General features: G+C 32.0%; 1 protein-coding gene across 1 annotated transcript in view; it reads left to right on the plus strand.

Moving 5' to 3' along the window:
- LOC129226040 (protein lin-54 homolog) overlaps window positions 1–19793 on the plus strand; it is a 48727-nt gene that overhangs the window by 10677 nt on the left and 18257 nt on the right. The window contains exons 2-5 of the mRNA XM_054860616.1: window positions 4869–5914; window positions 7895–8125; window positions 8260–8470; window positions 18700–18833. Of these exons, the coding sequence (XP_054716591.1) occupies window positions 4869–5914; window positions 7895–8125; window positions 8260–8470; window positions 18700–18833 (1622 nt within the window). The remainder of the gene's footprint in view (window positions 1–4868; window positions 5915–7894; window positions 8126–8259; window positions 8471–18699; window positions 18834–19793) is intronic.

Consider the following 19793-nt stretch of genomic DNA (forward strand, 5'->3'; position numbering starts at 1 on the left):
GCTGGCTCTTTTATTGTACTTTGGCAATGGGTTAAATATTTATTTCGATTCTCGCTCAACAATATGTTAAAATAAATATTAATCATTTGGGAGACATAACCATCCAATGTTTAAATTAATTAATTGACAAAAAAGTTTCCAATTCGATCCATTGCGACTCTAAACCATGCTTGGAGCAACTTAAATACACACAAAAAATTTGATCAAATCGGTCCAGCCGTTTAAAAGCCTTATAACTACAAACGTCCGCATGGAAGAAATATATAAAGATTAAGGGTGAATTAGGCAAGATAATTATTTGCAGAAAATTTTTCAGTTAGGATTTGTGTTCACAGAAAGCTTTTTATTTTATCTAAGTCTGGTTATTGTTTGCATTGCAGATAAGACATTAGACTTTCAGTTGCTGTTAAAATTTAAAAATTTCTCTGCAAAATAAAATAACTTACTTGGGAAAGATAAATTAAAAATAAATATTTACATGTAATGGTGTCACTAAAAATATTAAAAAAAAATAGTTTGTGTTTGTGGCTAAGAGTTAGAGATAAGAATTTAAATTTAGCTAGCTTGATCAATTCACAACTAGAAATTATTACTTTATCAGTTTACTTAAATATTGTTAGAATACATGTCACAAATTTCAATTTTTCTAAACGAAGATTATTTGCTGACCTTCTACTGTCAAAAAGAATTGAAAGTTTTTTATGTGCAAATTTTTTTAAATTAGTAATTAAGAAGTCTTTTGCCTTACCTCACATTCTCCGATTATACTAAATAGTCTTAAATTTGTATTTTTCAAAACCTTCACAGCCATTCGTCATTCAGCAAATGTAATTAATTTAGTAGACATCTCATCAGTGATTAAGCCTCTCCTTCACAATTAAGAAAGTGAGAAAGGAATGTAAGTGGACTTTATAAAGTTTTGAGAAAAACACGTTTAAAGTTCAGATCCTGGGTAGGCTTTCATTGATTTTGTTTTTCTAAATCATGCTACATATCAGCACCTATCAGGGCTACTAGCACCATTTATTGCCCCAAAACAGAGAAGGGGTTCTCCTACTATTTGCACAATGCACAGGTTTTTTTTAATTTTGTCACTTACATCCTTTTTCTTCTCATTGTGTCAATTATCTTTTACTTGGCTAAATATTGATATGTGCGGCAATTGCCCTCAAAACAGGTTACCCTTTTGTATTTACACTTAGTTGCATTGGGTATATTTGCATAGAGCAATTGGTTGGTTTGATGATGTCATGTTGAGTGTTCATAACATGTTTTTATTACGTAGTGACTGTATTTCATCGAACAATAACTTTTCTCACACTCTTCTTAAAAAAAACAAAGCCTTTCAAATTGTGATGTTTTAAGCGGAAAACATCTCCTAAACCAATCACAGACATAAAAATATCGGAAAGTCAGGGCCGATCCTAGGATTGTCGGCCGCCCGTGTGCAAAGACCTGATGTGCCGCCCCTGAAGAGCAATTAGCATATTTTGACTATAACGCCCATATAAATCTATATAAATCTTTCTTCAAATTTCTGTATCAAGTTCTAATTTAAAAAAAAAAAAAAAAACAGAAGGATGAATTTGTTAAAAAGGTAATAGTAGTAAAAACGCATTTTATAGTCTGCCTTTGGTGACATCAGAAGAAAGACGGAGGAGGAAGAAACGGAGGGGGGGGGGAGGGTATCGCCCCCAGAAAATATTCAAAATTGGCGTATGAAAAATAGTTGTAATTAATTTTTGGTTTTGTTTGGTTGCAAGGACAAAAGAGTCGGGAACATTCAAGGTCCATGGAGAAATTTTCAATATTGACGTCAAAAATTGCAATTTTAGGAAATTTTCCGAAACTTGAGGGGAAAGTAATGTTGGAGTTCTTTCCTAAAATTCTTTAAAAATTGACGTTAAATTGCAGCTATTTTTTGTGATCTTAACAAAGGACCGATAGTGAAAGGATCGGCGCTCTCCCTGAAAATTTTCTGAAACGGAAGTTTTAAACAAGCAATTTTGGGTTATCTTTGTTGACGTTGCTGGAGGGAAGGATATTCAGTTGTCTCCTATCGAAAGTTTTCAAAATTGAAGTTTAAAACTCAAATTTAGGCTGTATTTGGTGACAGTAGGGGGTCTGGCATCTTTTCTCTGGTAATTTATCGGCACTATTGTTTCTAAAACACATTTTTCGCTAGATTTGGACACGATAGGGGAAAATATTCCGAACTGAGGAAATATTTTTCGGAATTAAAATCAATTTTAGGCTATTTTTGTGAAGGAAGGGTTTTAGGGCTCTAAAAAGCTCAATTTTGTACTATCTTTGGTGACGTTAAGGAAACCGAGAAGCTTCAGCGGATCTTTCTGAATATTTTTCGATATTAATATCTGAAAAATACAACTAAAGACTTGTCTCCGATTGTTGGGGGATGCCCTAGTGCCGTGAAAATTTACGTAAGCCATCCGGAATTTTTTAGAAATAGAAGTACCAAAATCGTATTTTAGGCATTGTTTGATAACGATGGGACAAAGAGCAGTTGGGGATTCAGTGTGCCCTCAAGGACTGTTTTTTGAAACTGAAGTCAATTTCAGGCTAGTTTAGGCAGGAAGGGTTTGGTGGCTTCACGGAACCATCTAAAAACGAAAGTTTGAGCTATTGTGATTACGTTAAGGGGGATCCGCGGTATTTCTCCCAAAGTTCTTCGAAACTGATGATTGAAAAACGCAATTTTAGTTTGTTTTTGAATACGTTAAGTGGGTAGGATTGGGGGCCTCTTTAGAGACGCTAATTCAGACCATCTTTGGTAGTAATCTTAGGGAAAGAATTTCAGGGCCCTCTACCGCAAAAATTTCAAAAAAGAAATTCGAAAAATACCATTGAGCAATTTTTTGATGACGTTAGGAAGGGCTGTCCCCAGAAAAGACATTTTGGATTTTGGAGCCAGCATTTTTAGGCTATGTTTGATTACATTAAGGTAGAAAGGGTGAATAAGAGACTTAATTGGATCCTTAAAATCAGTGGTTCAACCAGCGAAATTTTCCGGAATTAAAGTCCTAAAAACGCAGTTTGAAGCCTTCTTTAGTCTCGTCAAGGCATCCTTTTGGATCTTCGTTTTGAAGTCAAACTTAAAATTTGCAGCCCGGGGCAAGGGCCCTGTCCTCCTACTTGATCTGAAACCGACCAGTTCATTCGTGATTTTAACTAGAAAAATTGCAGTAAAGGGGGAAAATTAAAAATTTTAGTTCGTTGATTATATATGTTTGACTCTCGGGGGAGTCGCAATTTTCCATTGTCTCTCCAGTCTCTACGCATCTACGACTGCTGAACACAGAATTTGTTGTTTGAAACACTTGCGAAAGTATGCTATCAGCATAGTTTTTTTTTTTTTTTACATAAATATGTCTTCAATGTTAAGGGTCAATAAAAGCTTGGGAGGCTGTGGATGAGCATTAGTGGTCTTTAGAAGGCACCCTTCCATGCTTTGGGGGGTGGGGGGACTTCCGTCATTGCCCCTCCCCTGTATCCATGCCTTATTACCAGTTCTGTCACAAATTTTGCAACCAAATGAAGCATGTGAATAAAGAGTTGATATTAATGGATAATTGAGCAACACAATGTGCTCTAACATTGCATTTTTTTTAATATGCTATGTTGTTGGAAAATTGCACCTAATTTGATAGTTAAACATTTAAATTCTGCATATTTATTCGACTTATTATGTCATCTTGTGAGAAATTCTTGAGGAATTTTGCTTAATTAAAAGAACTATATGATGCGGCCTGCGGCCGCCCCTTGCTTTGGCCGCCCTTGTGCGGTGCACACTCTGCACACCTGCTAGGATCGGCCCTGCGGAAAGTAAATTATACAGAAATGCTACTAAATGAGCAAAAACTACAAGTCTAGTATAAAACATTTTTAATACTATTTCAGTCCAGAAAAAAAAAGCAAAGTTATTCAAATTTTGATGCATGAAAAGTAGAATGATTCGAAAAAACATCCAAAACATAAACAATACAAAATTACCATACATTAATTTGCTATTCAGAAATGCTTTCAAAATACCAAAAAGATCTACTCTATTTTAGATAAAATAACACCTTCATATTTTTATAAAATGCTAGAGTCAACTTATTTTCAGTTATTCAGTACCAAAAGGAATGGACGTTTATGGAAATGAGAACAGTCTAAAAATATGCATTGAAATGTTTACATCAATCGCAAAAAATTGAGGAATTTTCCTGAATAATTCTTGACATTGATAATAACCTTTAAGAGTAAAATAACCATACTATTTTTGCAAAATAAATTTACATGCAAAAAAATAAAGTTAAGAAACTACAAAAAAAAACCCCTCAAAAACTTTGAAAGTGAGAATTTTTTTGAATTCTGAAAAAGAGAATTTGTTTTTTCATTGTCTAAATCCACACACTCAGCCTGAACTACTAATAAATATGGAACTAATATCAAGAACGAAAACACAACATATTGCAATCATTGCCTCATTGGCGAAAAAAATAATTTAAATTTTGTGCAAAAATTTGGATATCGCCAAATGGGAAGGATATATGACATCTGAGCCAAGAAATCCCATCTAAATACTCTTGAAACTTTTTTACTAGTTCTTTGTAGTTATCCCCTCCTGAGCCCCCAATATCTTTGGTAGCATCTGCAAAAATATTGATGTTCTCAGAAAGCCTTTTACTTGTATCCTTAATAAAAATAATAAACATATATTGATTTCCCTGACCTGTAACTGAACCTTGTAGATCATCAACATTTTAATGTTACACATCCACTGATTCCCTGCGTTATTTATGTGGTTTTTTTTTTCTTTTCTTTTGGGCTTTACATTTATTGTATTTTTCTTTCCTTATTTATAGAGTTGTCACCCAAAGCTGATATTGATCTGAATGAATCTAGCTTATCTTTTATGTCAAGCCTTTCTTCTGGTAAAGATGAGGATTCAATTCTGATGCCAGATACAATGAATATTGTTGCTGAAAATCCACTTGGTGAATCTATATTAAGAACAGATACAGTTGATTGTAACCAAGACTTATTCAATATATCGTTTGATAAAAATTCTCTCAATTCAGATCCATCTGATAATATAGTAAATACATTGTCTTCTGTCGATGGAACTGTTAATTTGTCAAATTTTTCCATCATCAGTGATGCAAATTTGATGACTAATGCAGTGCAATCTTCCGATTCCAGTTTTTTAACACCTATATCAACTGTTACTTCTGTTCCTGCTATAAAATCAGCAGACGCACCCTTGTCAAAAGTTGGCCTTGTTAATACAAACAAATCAAATCCCACACAAGTTTTAATATTTCAAAAGCCTCCAACAAATCTCTCTACTGTCTTTGTTGGAGCTAAAGGTGTTCCAGGTGTTTCTGCTTCAAATGTAGCATTAGTCCCACAATCTGGTGTTGTTTCTGCTGGAACAAAAATCTTGACTTTGCCAACTGTTAACGCAACAGGAAATATACTTAATGCTATTGCCCCTTCCACAGCTGCAAAGCCTGGAGATGTAAAAATTTTGCTTAGCCAAGTGCCTGGAACAACTCCAACACTTGTTGCAAATAAGCCCGTCGTTTCAACAATTGCTAGTAGTTCAAATACATCACAAGGTCCCGTAAAAAGAGCAGTAACTCCCTCTTCAACTGGACAAATGATTACAAAAGTAATCATAACAAATAATGCTGCTTCGAATCAAACATTGGTGTCACCAGTTCCTGTGTCTGCAACTGCTACTACACCTATAGTTGTCACCCAGTCGCAGCCAATTTTATTGGCCAGCCCAAATAAAACATATACTCTGTCAAGAAACCTTTTGAACATTAGTGGATCGCCTCAAGTGTTGAGAGAATATTTTTCGTCCTCAAACCAAGTTAAGGCAAAAGGGACGCCCACTAAACAGGTAAAAATATTTTTGTAGCTAACAATTTAGGATATCTGTACTTGAAGGATTTTGAATATTTACATTATCTTTGCAACAAAAACATTTCTCTTGAACATGAATTTGAGAAGTCAAAATCACAGAACCATTGAAATCCCCCAAAAATGTGCTATCATAGATAGTCTGGAGTCTTATGATCTTGTTGATTTCAAAAATCAATTGGTATTTCACATAAATAATGTATTATACAGTAAAGCACCGTTTATACGTTTCTCTTTTATGCGTTTTTATCAATTATGTGTTTTTTTAATTAGTCCTTGCAGAGTCTAACAAATATTAATGTATGTCTGTTACATGATTCTTTATTTATACGCTTTTTTTTTTGTACAGTCCATTCAAAAACATATGAACAGGCTTCACTGTATTTATTGAATGTTATATGAAGATAACTGAGAAACATGTTGAACTTACAGTTGTTCTCTCGAAACAAAATACGGACAGAATTTTTAAACATGATTGGATCAGATGTCGAAATTGTTGAATGAATCATATACGAAAATGAAGGTATTAATTTTGAATGTCGGAAGCAGCGATTCTGAGGGTGTGGATTATAGCGTAGGTATTTTAAGTGCAAGTTAATGGCAAGCGGACATCAAAGCTTCAAAAGTGTTTCAGCGATAATTAGTTACTATTTCTAACTTTTGTCTGAAATATTTTTTAGTCTTTTTATTTTCTATTGTTTTGTCTGTATTTTAAATGTTTGAATGCAAACTTAAAACTTTTTAAAACCCACATATATACAGTCTTTTGTTTTACTGAAAAAAAATTCCCTCAAAATTTTCCCTCAAAATTCCCAGATTTGTTTTCAATGCGATAAAAATTTAGCTGGAATATATTCAGAGAATATTAATGATGGTGAATAAAAAATTTCAGCTCATTTAATTGCAATAATGGTTTTATATGAATTTTTAAATAAAGTTAGGCAACTACAAAAATCACCTGGTCCCGTGCACATGGATCCCTGCTGAGCGTGCGGGCCTGGGATAGCGCTTCTTCCTCTTTCTGCGTGTCCTGAACAGGTTAAGCTAGAAAATTAAGAAAGCACATCTCTTTTTATCTTTTACATACTTACCATGAAATACAAATAATTATTCAAAGTCCGAAGACATTGGGATTTAATTTAGCCTGTATTTTTGAATTATTTATAATGTTTCAATTTTTAATATTAGAAAAGCTCTTTTACTGCACAGAGATGTAAGCTTCTGGTTAAAAAACAGCCATGAATATGCATTCCCACATTTTTCTTTTTAAAGTCAAAAAGCTCCGAATTTTCACGTTGAAAAAAAATTAAAGAAAAGGATTCCTTGTTACCCTGAAACATGTCTAGGCACGTGCTTTCAACTTTTATGTTTACATTTGACACCAAGGTAATTTTTTTTACTTCTGATTTATTAAGTGTTTTGTTATGCATAGGTAGTAATATTCGAAACTGATAAATTAAAATTAAGGAAGGGTATATTTAATTTCGTTAATTGTGCTTTTTATATTAAGCATTTTTAGTTTTTTTAAATGTCATTTATTCATTACATGTTATCATTTATCCACAGGCCAGTTATGGAATCCAGAGGTTGCAGTTTTGCCCTTGTGTTGGACTCAATCCTCCAGAGTTGTCATAACCAGGTTGGAGGCAAATGCCGTCTCATTAGAGCTGAAATTACCTTCAGACTGGTAGCTAAAATAACCCCAGTGGGGACACCAGTGTGAAGGTAATCTCAGCTCCAATGAGAAGGTATCAGCCTCCAGTGTTGTTATATAACTATTACAGACTGCTGAGCCCAAAACAAGGACAAAGCCCCCATCTCTGGATGCTGTAACTGGGCTGTCAGCGTGAGCTTGTAGTTCTGCCTTAGCTCCAGTTTTAGGTGGTAAGTTATAGCTTTTCATTTATTCATTATAATTTGTCTGATAGAGTATGTAATGTTTTCCTTCCCCGTTGTCTAGTATCTTTTGTCTCCGGTGAAGCCAACACAAAAAGTTGCTTATGCTCCAGTAACATACTCCAGGTCGCCGAGGCGAATTGCACCAGCCACTAATGTCACAGTTTCTAATTTAAGTGCTGGTAATAAAGTTGCAACTGTGATGTGTCCTACTAATGTGACTGCTGGTGTACCTACAGTGAGAATGTCTGTTCCACAGTCGCCTACAAAGGTTATATTAAAACCTGTTCCCCAAGTAAGTTTTTAGAGCACATTTAAGCAATTCGTAAAGCTTTTTTTTTTTTTTTTAAATAAAAGATTGAATTTTTGCTATTTGTCTATTAAGATATAAAAACATATTTTTTATTAAAAGCTTTTAACTTTTTGCAGACTGTTTTAAAACCTATTACTGGCAGTTCCACTGCTACTGCTACAAGTATTCTGACAAGTGTGGCTGCTGCTGCTACTACTACTGTAGCAACAGTACAAGCTACGCAACCATCAACCTCTGGTTCTGCTACACCAATCCAAGTACCCGGAAACAAATTTCATTACGTAAGACTTGTTAGTGCCAGTACTACATCTACAACGACTACTCCAGGTATACAAAACCATTTCAAAAATTTTATGTAATAAGAACATATTTTATGTAGTAAATTTTGATAATAAGAACACTATGGAAAGTTAAAAGTGTAATGTTTGATATTTTAAACCACAACCTTCTTCAAATTTGCGCATGCGTCATGTCGCTTCTGATTTTATTAAAATTTATTAAAATAGGAGAGATATTGAGAAGAAATAAAGAATGTGAAAGTCCCCCCCCCCCCCCCGTTGGATTTGTTTATTAGAGGTGTTGGTTTGAGTTTAGGCTTTTTTTTTAAATTTATTCCCTTTCCTTATCGATAAAGCAGAAATGCCACCATGGTGCAGCTTCATCAAGCTCTCACCCCTTTTTAAAATAGAACCGTTCAACAGAGAGAGATCAGACAGTATGCATGTTATCCTAAACATTGGAATCAAATTACAGTTTGTAAAAATTTGTCTACCATATTTTTTGTAATCCTTTGGTATTGCTCTGCAAGAATTGGAAACATTAAATCGAGGCCAAAGATCCAGGAGGGAGATATCTCTAGTTAATAGTGCCCTGCTTAGTAGTATACTACAATCACAATTGCTACATAATGCTTTCTGATTCACATCAGAAAACTTCTCATTTTACAAATTTCAATTTCTGTTTTTAAGTTCATTGAACTTTTGACTCTCTGGTTTGTGTATTATCAGTACCATTTGGAAAACACTTGATTATTTGGCTTTTGTGAATCATGGAAGTGTTATTGAAAGAGGAAATTTATAATTGTAGTTATAATGTGACCAAACACACATAGCCCTTCTAGACAGTTCCAAAGTCAAGTTTTTCATACACAGAAAATGATGAAAATTATATTTTTGTTCATTATTATTTATAGCTTACAGGACCCTCGTTCGATTACTATTGATTTTTTTCTGTGTAAATCTGAACTTTTAAAAGCACAGACAAGGAAAGATGCTTAACATTTGACTAACAGTCTCCCCTCTCCAGCCACTGTATGTGGGCAATGTATTTGAATTTAAAAATAAGTTTCATGATTGGACTTTTTTTATCAGAAAATTGTCAAGCTCCAGCTGGGACATATCAAACTACCTAAAATTTAATTCATGTTAATAATGAGCATTCAGAGTTTTATATATCTCTCTCTAGGATTGAAATTTGTATCTCCAAGATTTATTTTGACTTTGCACTTTAAAATTACCTGCAAAATCAGTAAATTGAATTAATTGATATTTAAATGAATCATTAACCAACATTGTGAACCACAAAAATTGCAAATTACTGCAGACATGTGTTTCAGTGTTACAAGGAACACCATTTTCAATGCAAAGAACTGTGAGCTTCTGGATAAAAAGTCATCCAAAGAAAGCAATTGGAATAGGAGACAGTATAAATATCAAAAAATTGAATTTAACAAAATAAAAACCACAAAATGACACCTGGAGCTAAAATTTATTACATAATTCCATCAGGAAAAAACCGTTAAGTAATCAATTTTCAAGAAATCCCACAAGCAATGCAAATTGTGCAAAAATAAAACCACTCCGAATAAATTAGCAATAAATTTACCAACGGAAAAATAATGTATGGAAGCAATGTGACAAATGGAGAAATGCAGAAAAAAACAGAGTGAAGGATAAATAAACTGGAATTTGTTGATCACAAAAGGAAATAAGAAAGCAAAATGTGAAAGGAAGAAATGTACAGGCGTTTACATAAAAATAATAGAAAAATTAAACCATTTTTAAAAATGGAGTCCACACAGAAGAAAAATACAGAATTGCACTAAAATTGTTAACTAAATTAGACCAGTTCCTCAGGATGTGGAAAGATTCCCAAAAATCAAGATCCAATGAATTGGGGAAATTTGTTTATCCTTCTCTCTGTTTTTTTTCTCAGGGTTTGTACGGGTCATGGAAATCCTGGAAAGTCATGGGAAAAAAATAAGCAAATTTCAGACCTGGAAAAGTCATGGAAAATTGAAATTTTCATTCAAAGTCATGGAAATTCATTTCAAGTCATGGAACCTTGACAAAGAGAAAGTAACAGTAACTAAAAGAGCGTTAGAAATCTCAAGTGATTAAATAGTATAACACATAAAAATTATTAAAAGTCAAAAATTGAACGATCCAAAAATAAGATGAGCCATTCCATTTCAGATCAGGCAGGGTCTGTCACATGACCATCACCGATTTTTTTGAAAAAAATACAGTAGTTAAAACTAAGGGACATATGAAATATCCCAAAAGGATTTTGCAAGAAAAATTTTTTTTTCTTCAGTTACAGCCTATTAAAATTCTGCACCAAATCCTCCATTTTGGAAAAAACCGGCAAAACACTCCATTTCAAATGGACATTATTTCGAAAGTATTTAACCTATTTGAATAATTCTTTTTTCTAAAAATAAATAAGGACCCATATATCCTCTAGACATTGTTTTTGAAAGTTTAGTTAGGTTTTTTGATAAAGAAAAAAAATCATTTTTGCCGTCAAAAAACTGCATTTTTACCAATTTTATGAATTTTTTTCTCCATGAATAAAAAGTTTTTTTTACTAAACCGAGATGGCAGTCTAAAGCCCTTATATGATAGTTTCATAACATATTTTATTATAATCCTTGGATGCATACAGCCTCGGAAATAAAATTTAAAATTTTGAAAATTTTCAAAAATTAGCGATTTTTGAAGTGATTTTACTCAAAAAACCCATTTTTTAAAAATCAAAAAATTGGCTCATTTGAACCCCATATAATGCTTAACAAGTGGGTAGACACCGCATCCCGTATTTTTTCCCATAAAATGTTTTATGATTTTTTGAAAGTGACCTTATCGCCCATGGCATGCATGTAAAATAAAAATTTCTAATAATTTCAGTAACTGAAATTCTGGTTATATTAATGCCTAATAACTACAATAAAGGTGCCCTTTATCAGGAACGACTAAAATCTTACTAACTTTTAATAATGTAGCAGTATCAAACCGCTTCTGATGACCCAGTCAATTCGTCTTTTTGTACTTTGTTAAATGAATATATTTTTCTGCTGATCAGCGCCTAATTGTTATGGGAGCTGAGATCCCATACTTCCTTATTTGTTTCACTCAAATTTTTTTATTTTTGACCGAATTCAGGCCACTTAAGCATTAAAATAAGTTCTGAAGACTATAGGGATCCTGACCTTCTTTTGTTAGAAATTGGATCCCTGGCTATAATAGCTACCTTTGGTGAGATCTGTTTGGTTACCTCAACTTACAACCATGTTCAATTAATTATTTCTCTCATAAAACAGTGGGCTTTTTAAATTCTTAAACTACAAGTGGGTTTTGCGGTATGAATTTAGTATACATATTCTTAAGTATAAAAGTAATCATACTAGGTAGGATCCAAAAATTATGTGACAACATTCGCCAATGTCAACCAAAGCACGAAATTAAAATTAATCGTTTTAAATGCATTGTATTGTTCTTCCCTTTGATGGTTTCCCCTGTCGCGTAATTGAGTTGAAGAGAAAGAGAATTGAAAGAGAAAAAATATGATTCGTTGCTGCATATGAAAGTAACGGTGAATGCATAGCTTTGGAGACAAAATAAACTAATATTTATAAAAAAAATATAGATTTTTACTGTTTCTGATAAAGTACATCATTATCGTAGCTATTAGTCATTAATATAATCACCAAAGGCTTTTCTTTCTAAAGACTATACACAGAGTCTTACAAAAAGACGAATTGACTGGGTCATCAACAGCGGTTTGTTACTGATATATTATTAAAAGTTAGTAAGATTTTAGTTGTTCCTGATAAAGGCCACCTTTATTGTAGTTATTAGGCATTAATATAACCAGAATTTCAGTTACTGAAACTATTAGAAATTTTTATTTTACATGCATGCCATGGGCGATAAGGTCACTTTCAAAAAATCATAAAACATTTTATGGGAAAAAATACGGGATGCGGTGTCTACCCACTTGTTAAGCATTATATGGGGTTCAAATGAGCCAATTTTTCGATTTTTAAAAAAGGGTTTTTTGAGTAAAATCACTTCAAAAATCGCTAATTTTTGAAAATTTTCAAAATTTTAAATTTTATTTCCGAGGCTGTATGCATCCAAGGATTATAATAAAATATGTTATGAAACTATCATATAAGGGCTTTAGACTGCCATCTCCGTTTAGTAAAAAAAACTTTTTTTTCATGGAGAAAAAAATCATAAAATCGGTAAAAATGCAGTTTTTTCGCGACAAAAATGATTTTTTTCTTTATCAAAATCCTAACTAAACTTTCAAAAACGATGTCTAAAGGATATATGGGTCCTTATTTATTTTTAGAAAAAAGAATTATTCAAATAGGTTAAATACTTTCGAAATAATGTCCATTTGAAATGGAGTGTTTTGCCGGTTTTTTCCAAAATGGAGGATTTGGTGCAGAATTTTAATAGGCTGTAACTGAAGAAAAAAAATTTTTCTTGTAAAATCCTTTTGGGATATTTCATATGTCCCTTAGTTGTAACTACTGTATTTTTTTCAAAAAAATCGGTGATGGTCATATGACACTTTTCATACCTGCCTGCCTGATTTGAAATGGAATGACTCAGATCTGAATTTTGAAATCTCATTGCATCCACTCCTGTCGCAACCACTCGCCCTTTTTTAGTGATGTGGTTTTACTGCTTGGGCATCACTCATTTTGAATCAATTATTATTTTCAACACTTTTTATGTTTCATATTCTGTAGTAGCAAACTTGCAAGTTCTTGGTTTGGTCACGCCCACTCTAAAGACGCAATTCAATTGCATCCGAGTTGCTTTCCATCACTCGTAATAACTTTAGTACAAAATTTATCAGAGTTTATTTTAATTTGTTGAAGGTTTTATAAAATAAAGATCTTTAGTCAGGTGATAAAATACAGAAAAAGGGGAATTCTAATACTCTAGAACAGTAGTGCCCAACATACGGCCCACGAAGCTAATCCATACGGCTCACTGCTACGTTCAATGTCGGGAATCACACATTATGTGTTGAAATTTCTGAACTTGTTAATTTATATACATTTGAAAATGTGCAAATAAGTAAGAAAAACAAGTACTTTTGAATCAGGAGAGTTATTCACTACTGAATGGGTTTTTCATATGATTACCTGGTTTAGAAACACAAAAAACTAAACTATGTGGTTTTACTTCAAAAAACGAAAATACTGTGAAGTTGTGTGGATGATTAAATGCCATTGTTGACACTAAAAAACAACTTTTGAAGCAAATTTATTGAAATTTAGTGATGACTCATTAATCTTTGTCCCATTGGTTATCATTCTGCCTGTTTATAAAAAAATATTAGACATTTACGCATCATTATATTCCATTTACTGCAATTTTACTGCACTTAAACTTATATGATGAAGCCAAATAAAAATAGTTTAGTTTTTTAAGTGTACACTGACATTTTTTTCCCATTACGAGTAAGTGCTTCAATGAAGTAGTGGCAGTCATGTAGAAGTTTTTGCCAATGCTCATTTCTAAAAATTGGCAAGTTAGATATTAAATTGTGCTATTCTTGCTAGATATTAAATAATGCTGTAACAAGGTCATGAAAATTTTTATTGAAGTCATGTAAAAGTCTTGGAAAAGTCATGGAATTTTTTCATCCAAATAGAGTATGAACCCTGTTTTCTGCATTTCTCCATTTGGTTACATTGCTTCCATACATAATTTTTCCAGTCAGTAAATTTATTGCTGATTTATTCGGAGTGGTTTCATTTTTGGACAATTTGCATTGTTTATGGGACTTCTTGAAAATTTATTACTTAACAGTTTTTCGTGGTGGAGTTATGTAATAAATTTCAGCTCCAGGTGTCATTTTGTCGTTTTTATTTTGTTAAATTAAATTTTTTTGGTATTTACTGTCTCCTGTTTCATCGTGATCCAGAAGCTCACACTTCTTTGCATTGAAAAAGGTGTTCCTTGTAATACTGAAACAGGTGTCTGCAGTAATTTGCAATTTTTGTGCTTCAAAACGTTGATTAATGATTCATTGAATTTTCAGCACAACAGTTTATTCGTTAATTGACGCCTATTTAAAACTTTCACAAATTATGTTTCCTTCTCCCTCCCCTTACTCTTTTTAGAACCATCTCCTAGCAGAATAAATAATGGATATGTTCACTGATGTATTAAAAATATTTTTTATTGATTTGAACATGTGCTACACTGGAAATTACTTTTCCTTTCCCACTTTCTTTTTCATTCTTCCAAATTTTAATTTATTTTATAAAATGCATTTCTTTTTGAAAGCATGTTTGTATCAATCTTGTGCATTACCAAAAATTTAGTGCAGTGAAATACACCGCAGTGTTTAATATTTCAATTATGTTTAAGTTGGAGGTTATTTTTAACTATGCTGGAGGTTATTTTTAACTATGCTATCTTAAATCTGACAATTTTATGTTTTATAACAATTACTCGCCGCCTGCGGCGACCAGCTGGTTCGCCTTCTTACGCCATTCGCCTTTCTGTGCAAGCAGCCACCTACGGCGGCAGTTTGGCTAACTTGTCATTTACCTTTTTACTTCAAGTTTGCCGCCTTCGGCGGTTGTTTAAATAAATTTGGCAGCAGTATTAATCAATCCATCTCTATCTTTTTTTTTTGTGCCATTCACATTTTTACGCTAAGATTGCCGCCTTCTCTCTCTCTCGGCGGCTATCTACCTTTACAATCTATCTCTATATTTTCTTATCTATCTCTATTTATTTTGACCTCCCCGCCCATTTCTCAATAAAAACAAAGATCACTCAAAAAACCGCTTTTTTTATTTAAGTAGAGCAAAAAAAGGCTCAAATTCCCCGTAGTGTGCAAAAAGTAGCGTTTGACAAAGATAAAAAAAATCTCGCTGTTTTTATTGAATTAATGCGCACAACTATGAAATGTAAAGTAATATAGATACAGCGAAAGGTCCAGCTTGGGGGGGGGGTGGAAATAGAAATAAATGCAATCCCTAAATAAAACCAAAAAAAAGGAAAGAAAAAAAGCAAGCGCTGCCGGAAAAACACGTGGTCATCACGTCAGAAAATGTAGAAGTAAGCTATATAGTAAAAAAAAAGATTAACATTGCTTGCGATTAAGATTCCATCGTAAATATCGAATCGAAACCCAAGTAGTGACGTCACAGGCATAAAAGATTGAAGAATGCATTTTTCGACTGATGCGTGAAAGGACATGATAAGTTCAGCATTAAAAAAATTGTAAAAAAAAAACTATTGCGTATTTTTAAGAACTTTTTTCTTCTAAAGAGGGCGAAATGTTTTTACTATTACTAACTTAAATTTCAGAAATGAGGCTTTGATACTTCTCGCAGGATGATATTAGAAAAAAATAAAATCCAGGAAAACATGCAAATTGAAGGTTTTTTCAAAAATTCATAAAAAATATAAAAATTGCTCTATCTTCAAACTTTTTTCATTCATCATATTTAAAATTAAATTTCCTACACTATAGTACAAAAAATATTTGTGTGCTGCGATTGGTTCGGAGTCTGTGAGGTAAAAATTACTAAAAAGTGCAAAAAAACACATAAAACATTAAATAACTTTTTTTCTAATTAAAATTTCAAAAATCGAAGTTCGAGGTGCACATCTTCAGCAAAAACAGCACCTGTATACCAAATTTCATCTTTCTAGGCCTTACCGTTTTCCCGGGAAGCGCGCCACACACACACAAACATCTTATTTTATTATATGTGTAGATTATTTGTTCCTTTTTATTTCAGTTACTAAGCAATTGATAATTAAACTATTGATGTTATAAGTGTTTTTACTCTATGTGAATGTACAGGGGTGGGTTACATTCCATGGAAATGCCACATAAATTGAGACCTAATTCTGGTGTTAAAATAGGGGTTTAGTTCCGTAGATAACAAAATACTTCATTCTAGTGATGATTAATTGTATAATAAGTTTAACGTGTACGTATATAGACTTTTATGCACAACATGCATAGAGAAAGCATAAATTGATTTTGTGTTCTGTTTATAAAGAGGAGTTGGCTATGATAGTCTTTTGGCAGTCATTAAGAATTTTTCTCTGTAATTCTTTGCACAAATTAACGCATCCATGATCACTTGCGTAATTTCCATGATAGAATCTTCCTTCACTAACAAATCAGAAAGATCATTTCTATTGTCTAGGAGTGGCTTAAAATTTTTACTGTGAACGTTTTTGGTTGTGCGTCACCGACATCGATATCCTTGTTGGATTTGACCTCCCTTTGTCACTCCTAAAAGCTCTTCTTCTAGTGAGTTTTGAACTATGTGAGTTTGATAACTTTACTTCTGGAAAGAGCTCTGGAACCAATCGCATAAAATGTCTCCAGTGGCCCAAACTCGATTATTAGCCCGCCAAAATGCAGTTGATTATGCGTAATCTGCAATCTTTAGGGGTTTGGATTTTGAAAGAGGGGAAAATTTTATCTGATAGCATTGCCGTATCCTCGTAAAACCAAAACTCATCTGCTTAAAATAAAATTAAAGGTGTCAAATTTTAAACCATGTAAAATAAACCTGCGTAAAATGAGGGTCTATTGTATTTTAAAGTATTTATGCATTTAAAAACAGGTATATATATATATATAATATATATATATATATATATGTGTGTGTGTGTGTGTGTGTATTCATAATTCTTACAAGAGTGAAAATATATAACTTTTTACCTGTGATGCAATTGGTATGTTGACTGCTATTTTTGCTGCATTCTTAAAAGCGTTATTTATTTTATGAAATTATTATTAATACAAACAGGGTGTCCGTGCACCTGGAAAGTCATGGACTATGATAAAAATTGTCATGGAAAATCATGATTTTCAGCAAAAAATGCTCAAAAGTCATGGATTTTGAATTCAAGAACATTCACATTTATCAAATTGTACAGATTAGGTGCAAAATTTACGCACCTTAGTCGTTTCTTACGTTTATTGGCGTTAATACTGATTTTTCACACATTTCAAAATCTAATTGCATCTACTTATAATATTCACTCATTTTTCTATACTATGTGATTCTTCTAGTTGAACATTTATAATTATGTGTCAAGCATTATTTGTAAACCTCTTTTCTTTATATGTCTAATTGTGTAACTGAGGGCTTCTAGACTTCAAATTTTGCCCCTCTCATTAGTCTTTTTTTAAGTCATTTATATCCATGTTGATTCAAGAGACTCATTATCATTAATTTTCAGCAGTGTCTTAAGTTAATGAAGATTTTAGAAAATAAAATTGGTCTTAAGAATTAAGTACTTTTAGAATGTTGATAAAATAAAAAAATCACGGAATTTTCGAGGGTAAAATTTGTTAAAAGTCGGAAAATGTTGCAAAAATAACAAATTAGGGATTTTTTTTTTCAATATTTGTAGCCTATCCTAAAACTTTAGCAGTAATATGTCTGGTAATGTCTGGTAAGTTAATTATTAAATTTTTCAATTTTAATTTTTTTTCCCGATTATTTGTTTTCTTTATTGCACACTTAATTTTAGTAATTACTAAATTGTTGCTAGTCATAGGTTTTTTTTAGAAAACTAGTTTAAAAAAAATTATATTAAAAAAAATCAAAAGGGAAAAAAAAATAAAGCTGAAATGTTAAGCTGTTCACCAGTAGTTTTACATTATTATTGCTTAATGTTTGAAGTTTCTTTTATTTTGAAAAATCATTTTCTAAACATAACTTTTTTTCGGAAAAATTATTGTGTGTCATATCAGATTTTTCAGATGAAAAATAATAAATTTATTTGCATGTGAAAATTCTTACCTATGCAAAAATTCTTAACTATAAAAATTTTGAATGATTTATTGGAATCCAAGAAATGTTTAAAAAAATTATAGATTTATATATATATATATATGTCTTTGGTAGCAAAATAATTAAGTTAAAACTCGAATTATTTCATGTGTATCAGTAGTCATTGATGCATATTGTTTTTTAGTTTAATAGTAGCTGAGCTAGTGACATTTCATTTTAATTTGAATTTTTAAAAACATATGATCAGATAGTTGCAGTTTAATTTTCATGAAATGACTAATTTAGATATTCTTGTGAAAAATCGATGTTTTTTTCTGAAAAAGTGACATTTTGTGAGTCCTGGAAAGTTACGAACAGAAGTCATGGAAAGTTATGAATTTCAACACTCAAAATTTAGCAGATATCCTGTACAAAAATTGAAAATTATTTGGTCCCGAGTATTAATGAGATATTTGCTTTTTTACAGCGAAAAAGGAAACTACTTTGATGCCTGTCAGCAGTGTATCTACGTTAACGACAAATCTTGTTGCTGTAACGACTACTTCTCAAGCATCTACATCTCAAATTGGAACAACTGTCCCCATTGCACCAGCAAAACCGGTATGTTGTAAATCCAGTAATCAAGGTTCGCTGATATATATCATGATACATATCAGTCGATATATATCACAATATATATTTTGAAAATATCATGATATTTTCTGTATTTTTTCAACTGTGGTATCTTTAATATAAAAATTATATTAATCATAGTAATATTGTTCATTTATTATTAAAAATTACCAAAACATTATGTACTATATTTTTATGATGTATTAATGCACCATTAATATATCAATTTAATATAATGTTCCTTTTTTACTAGTATTTTATAGTCATAAAATTATTAGTAATGCTAGCCTAATTAGCCTTATTTAATATTTAATTTTGTTCTGAAACTTTCTTCTCGGTTTCTTTCGGGATTTTATGGTAAACAGGTGGTAGAAAGAGAGAATCTGTGTGTGCTAAAGGATTAAAGTATGGAATCCAGCAAAAAATAATGCATTCTAGTATTGATATTGTTTCTTTTAGAAGTGTTTTTCCCCCCTTTGATTTGAATATTCTAATTTTTTGACTCAATGTAAATCTTCATCTCTACAAACTTTTGGATTATTCTGTCTAAGATTATTTTTAATTGAGTATATTTGAAATCAACTGCACACTTTAAGGTCTAAGAAAGGTGGCAAGTTCATTTAAATACCTAATTTGCATTTGTATTTGGTTAGAATAAACTTTTTTTTCCCAAAAGTGAGAAATATTCTATTATTTTGAATTTGGGTTGTATAACTGTTAATGGTCTACATTTTTTTTACTCTTCCTTCACATGAGCAATATCTTCAAAATACATTGTTTCCTTTCTTAGCTCTATGCTTGGTAAGAATGTGTTTTTGCATAGATAAAAACCCATTAGGTTTTTTATTTTTCACTACTTCAACTATAGGTCATAACTCGCAAGGCTGTAGCCTGTTATTTACAGGAGAGTTCATTAGTTTGTTTCAACAAATTTTCTACAAGGTATTT

This window comes from Uloborus diversus, chromosome 7, assembly GCF_026930045.1.
Source record: "Uloborus diversus isolate 005 chromosome 7, Udiv.v.3.1, whole genome shotgun sequence".
Classification (NCBI taxonomy): domain Eukaryota; kingdom Metazoa; phylum Arthropoda; class Arachnida; order Araneae; family Uloboridae; genus Uloborus; species Uloborus diversus.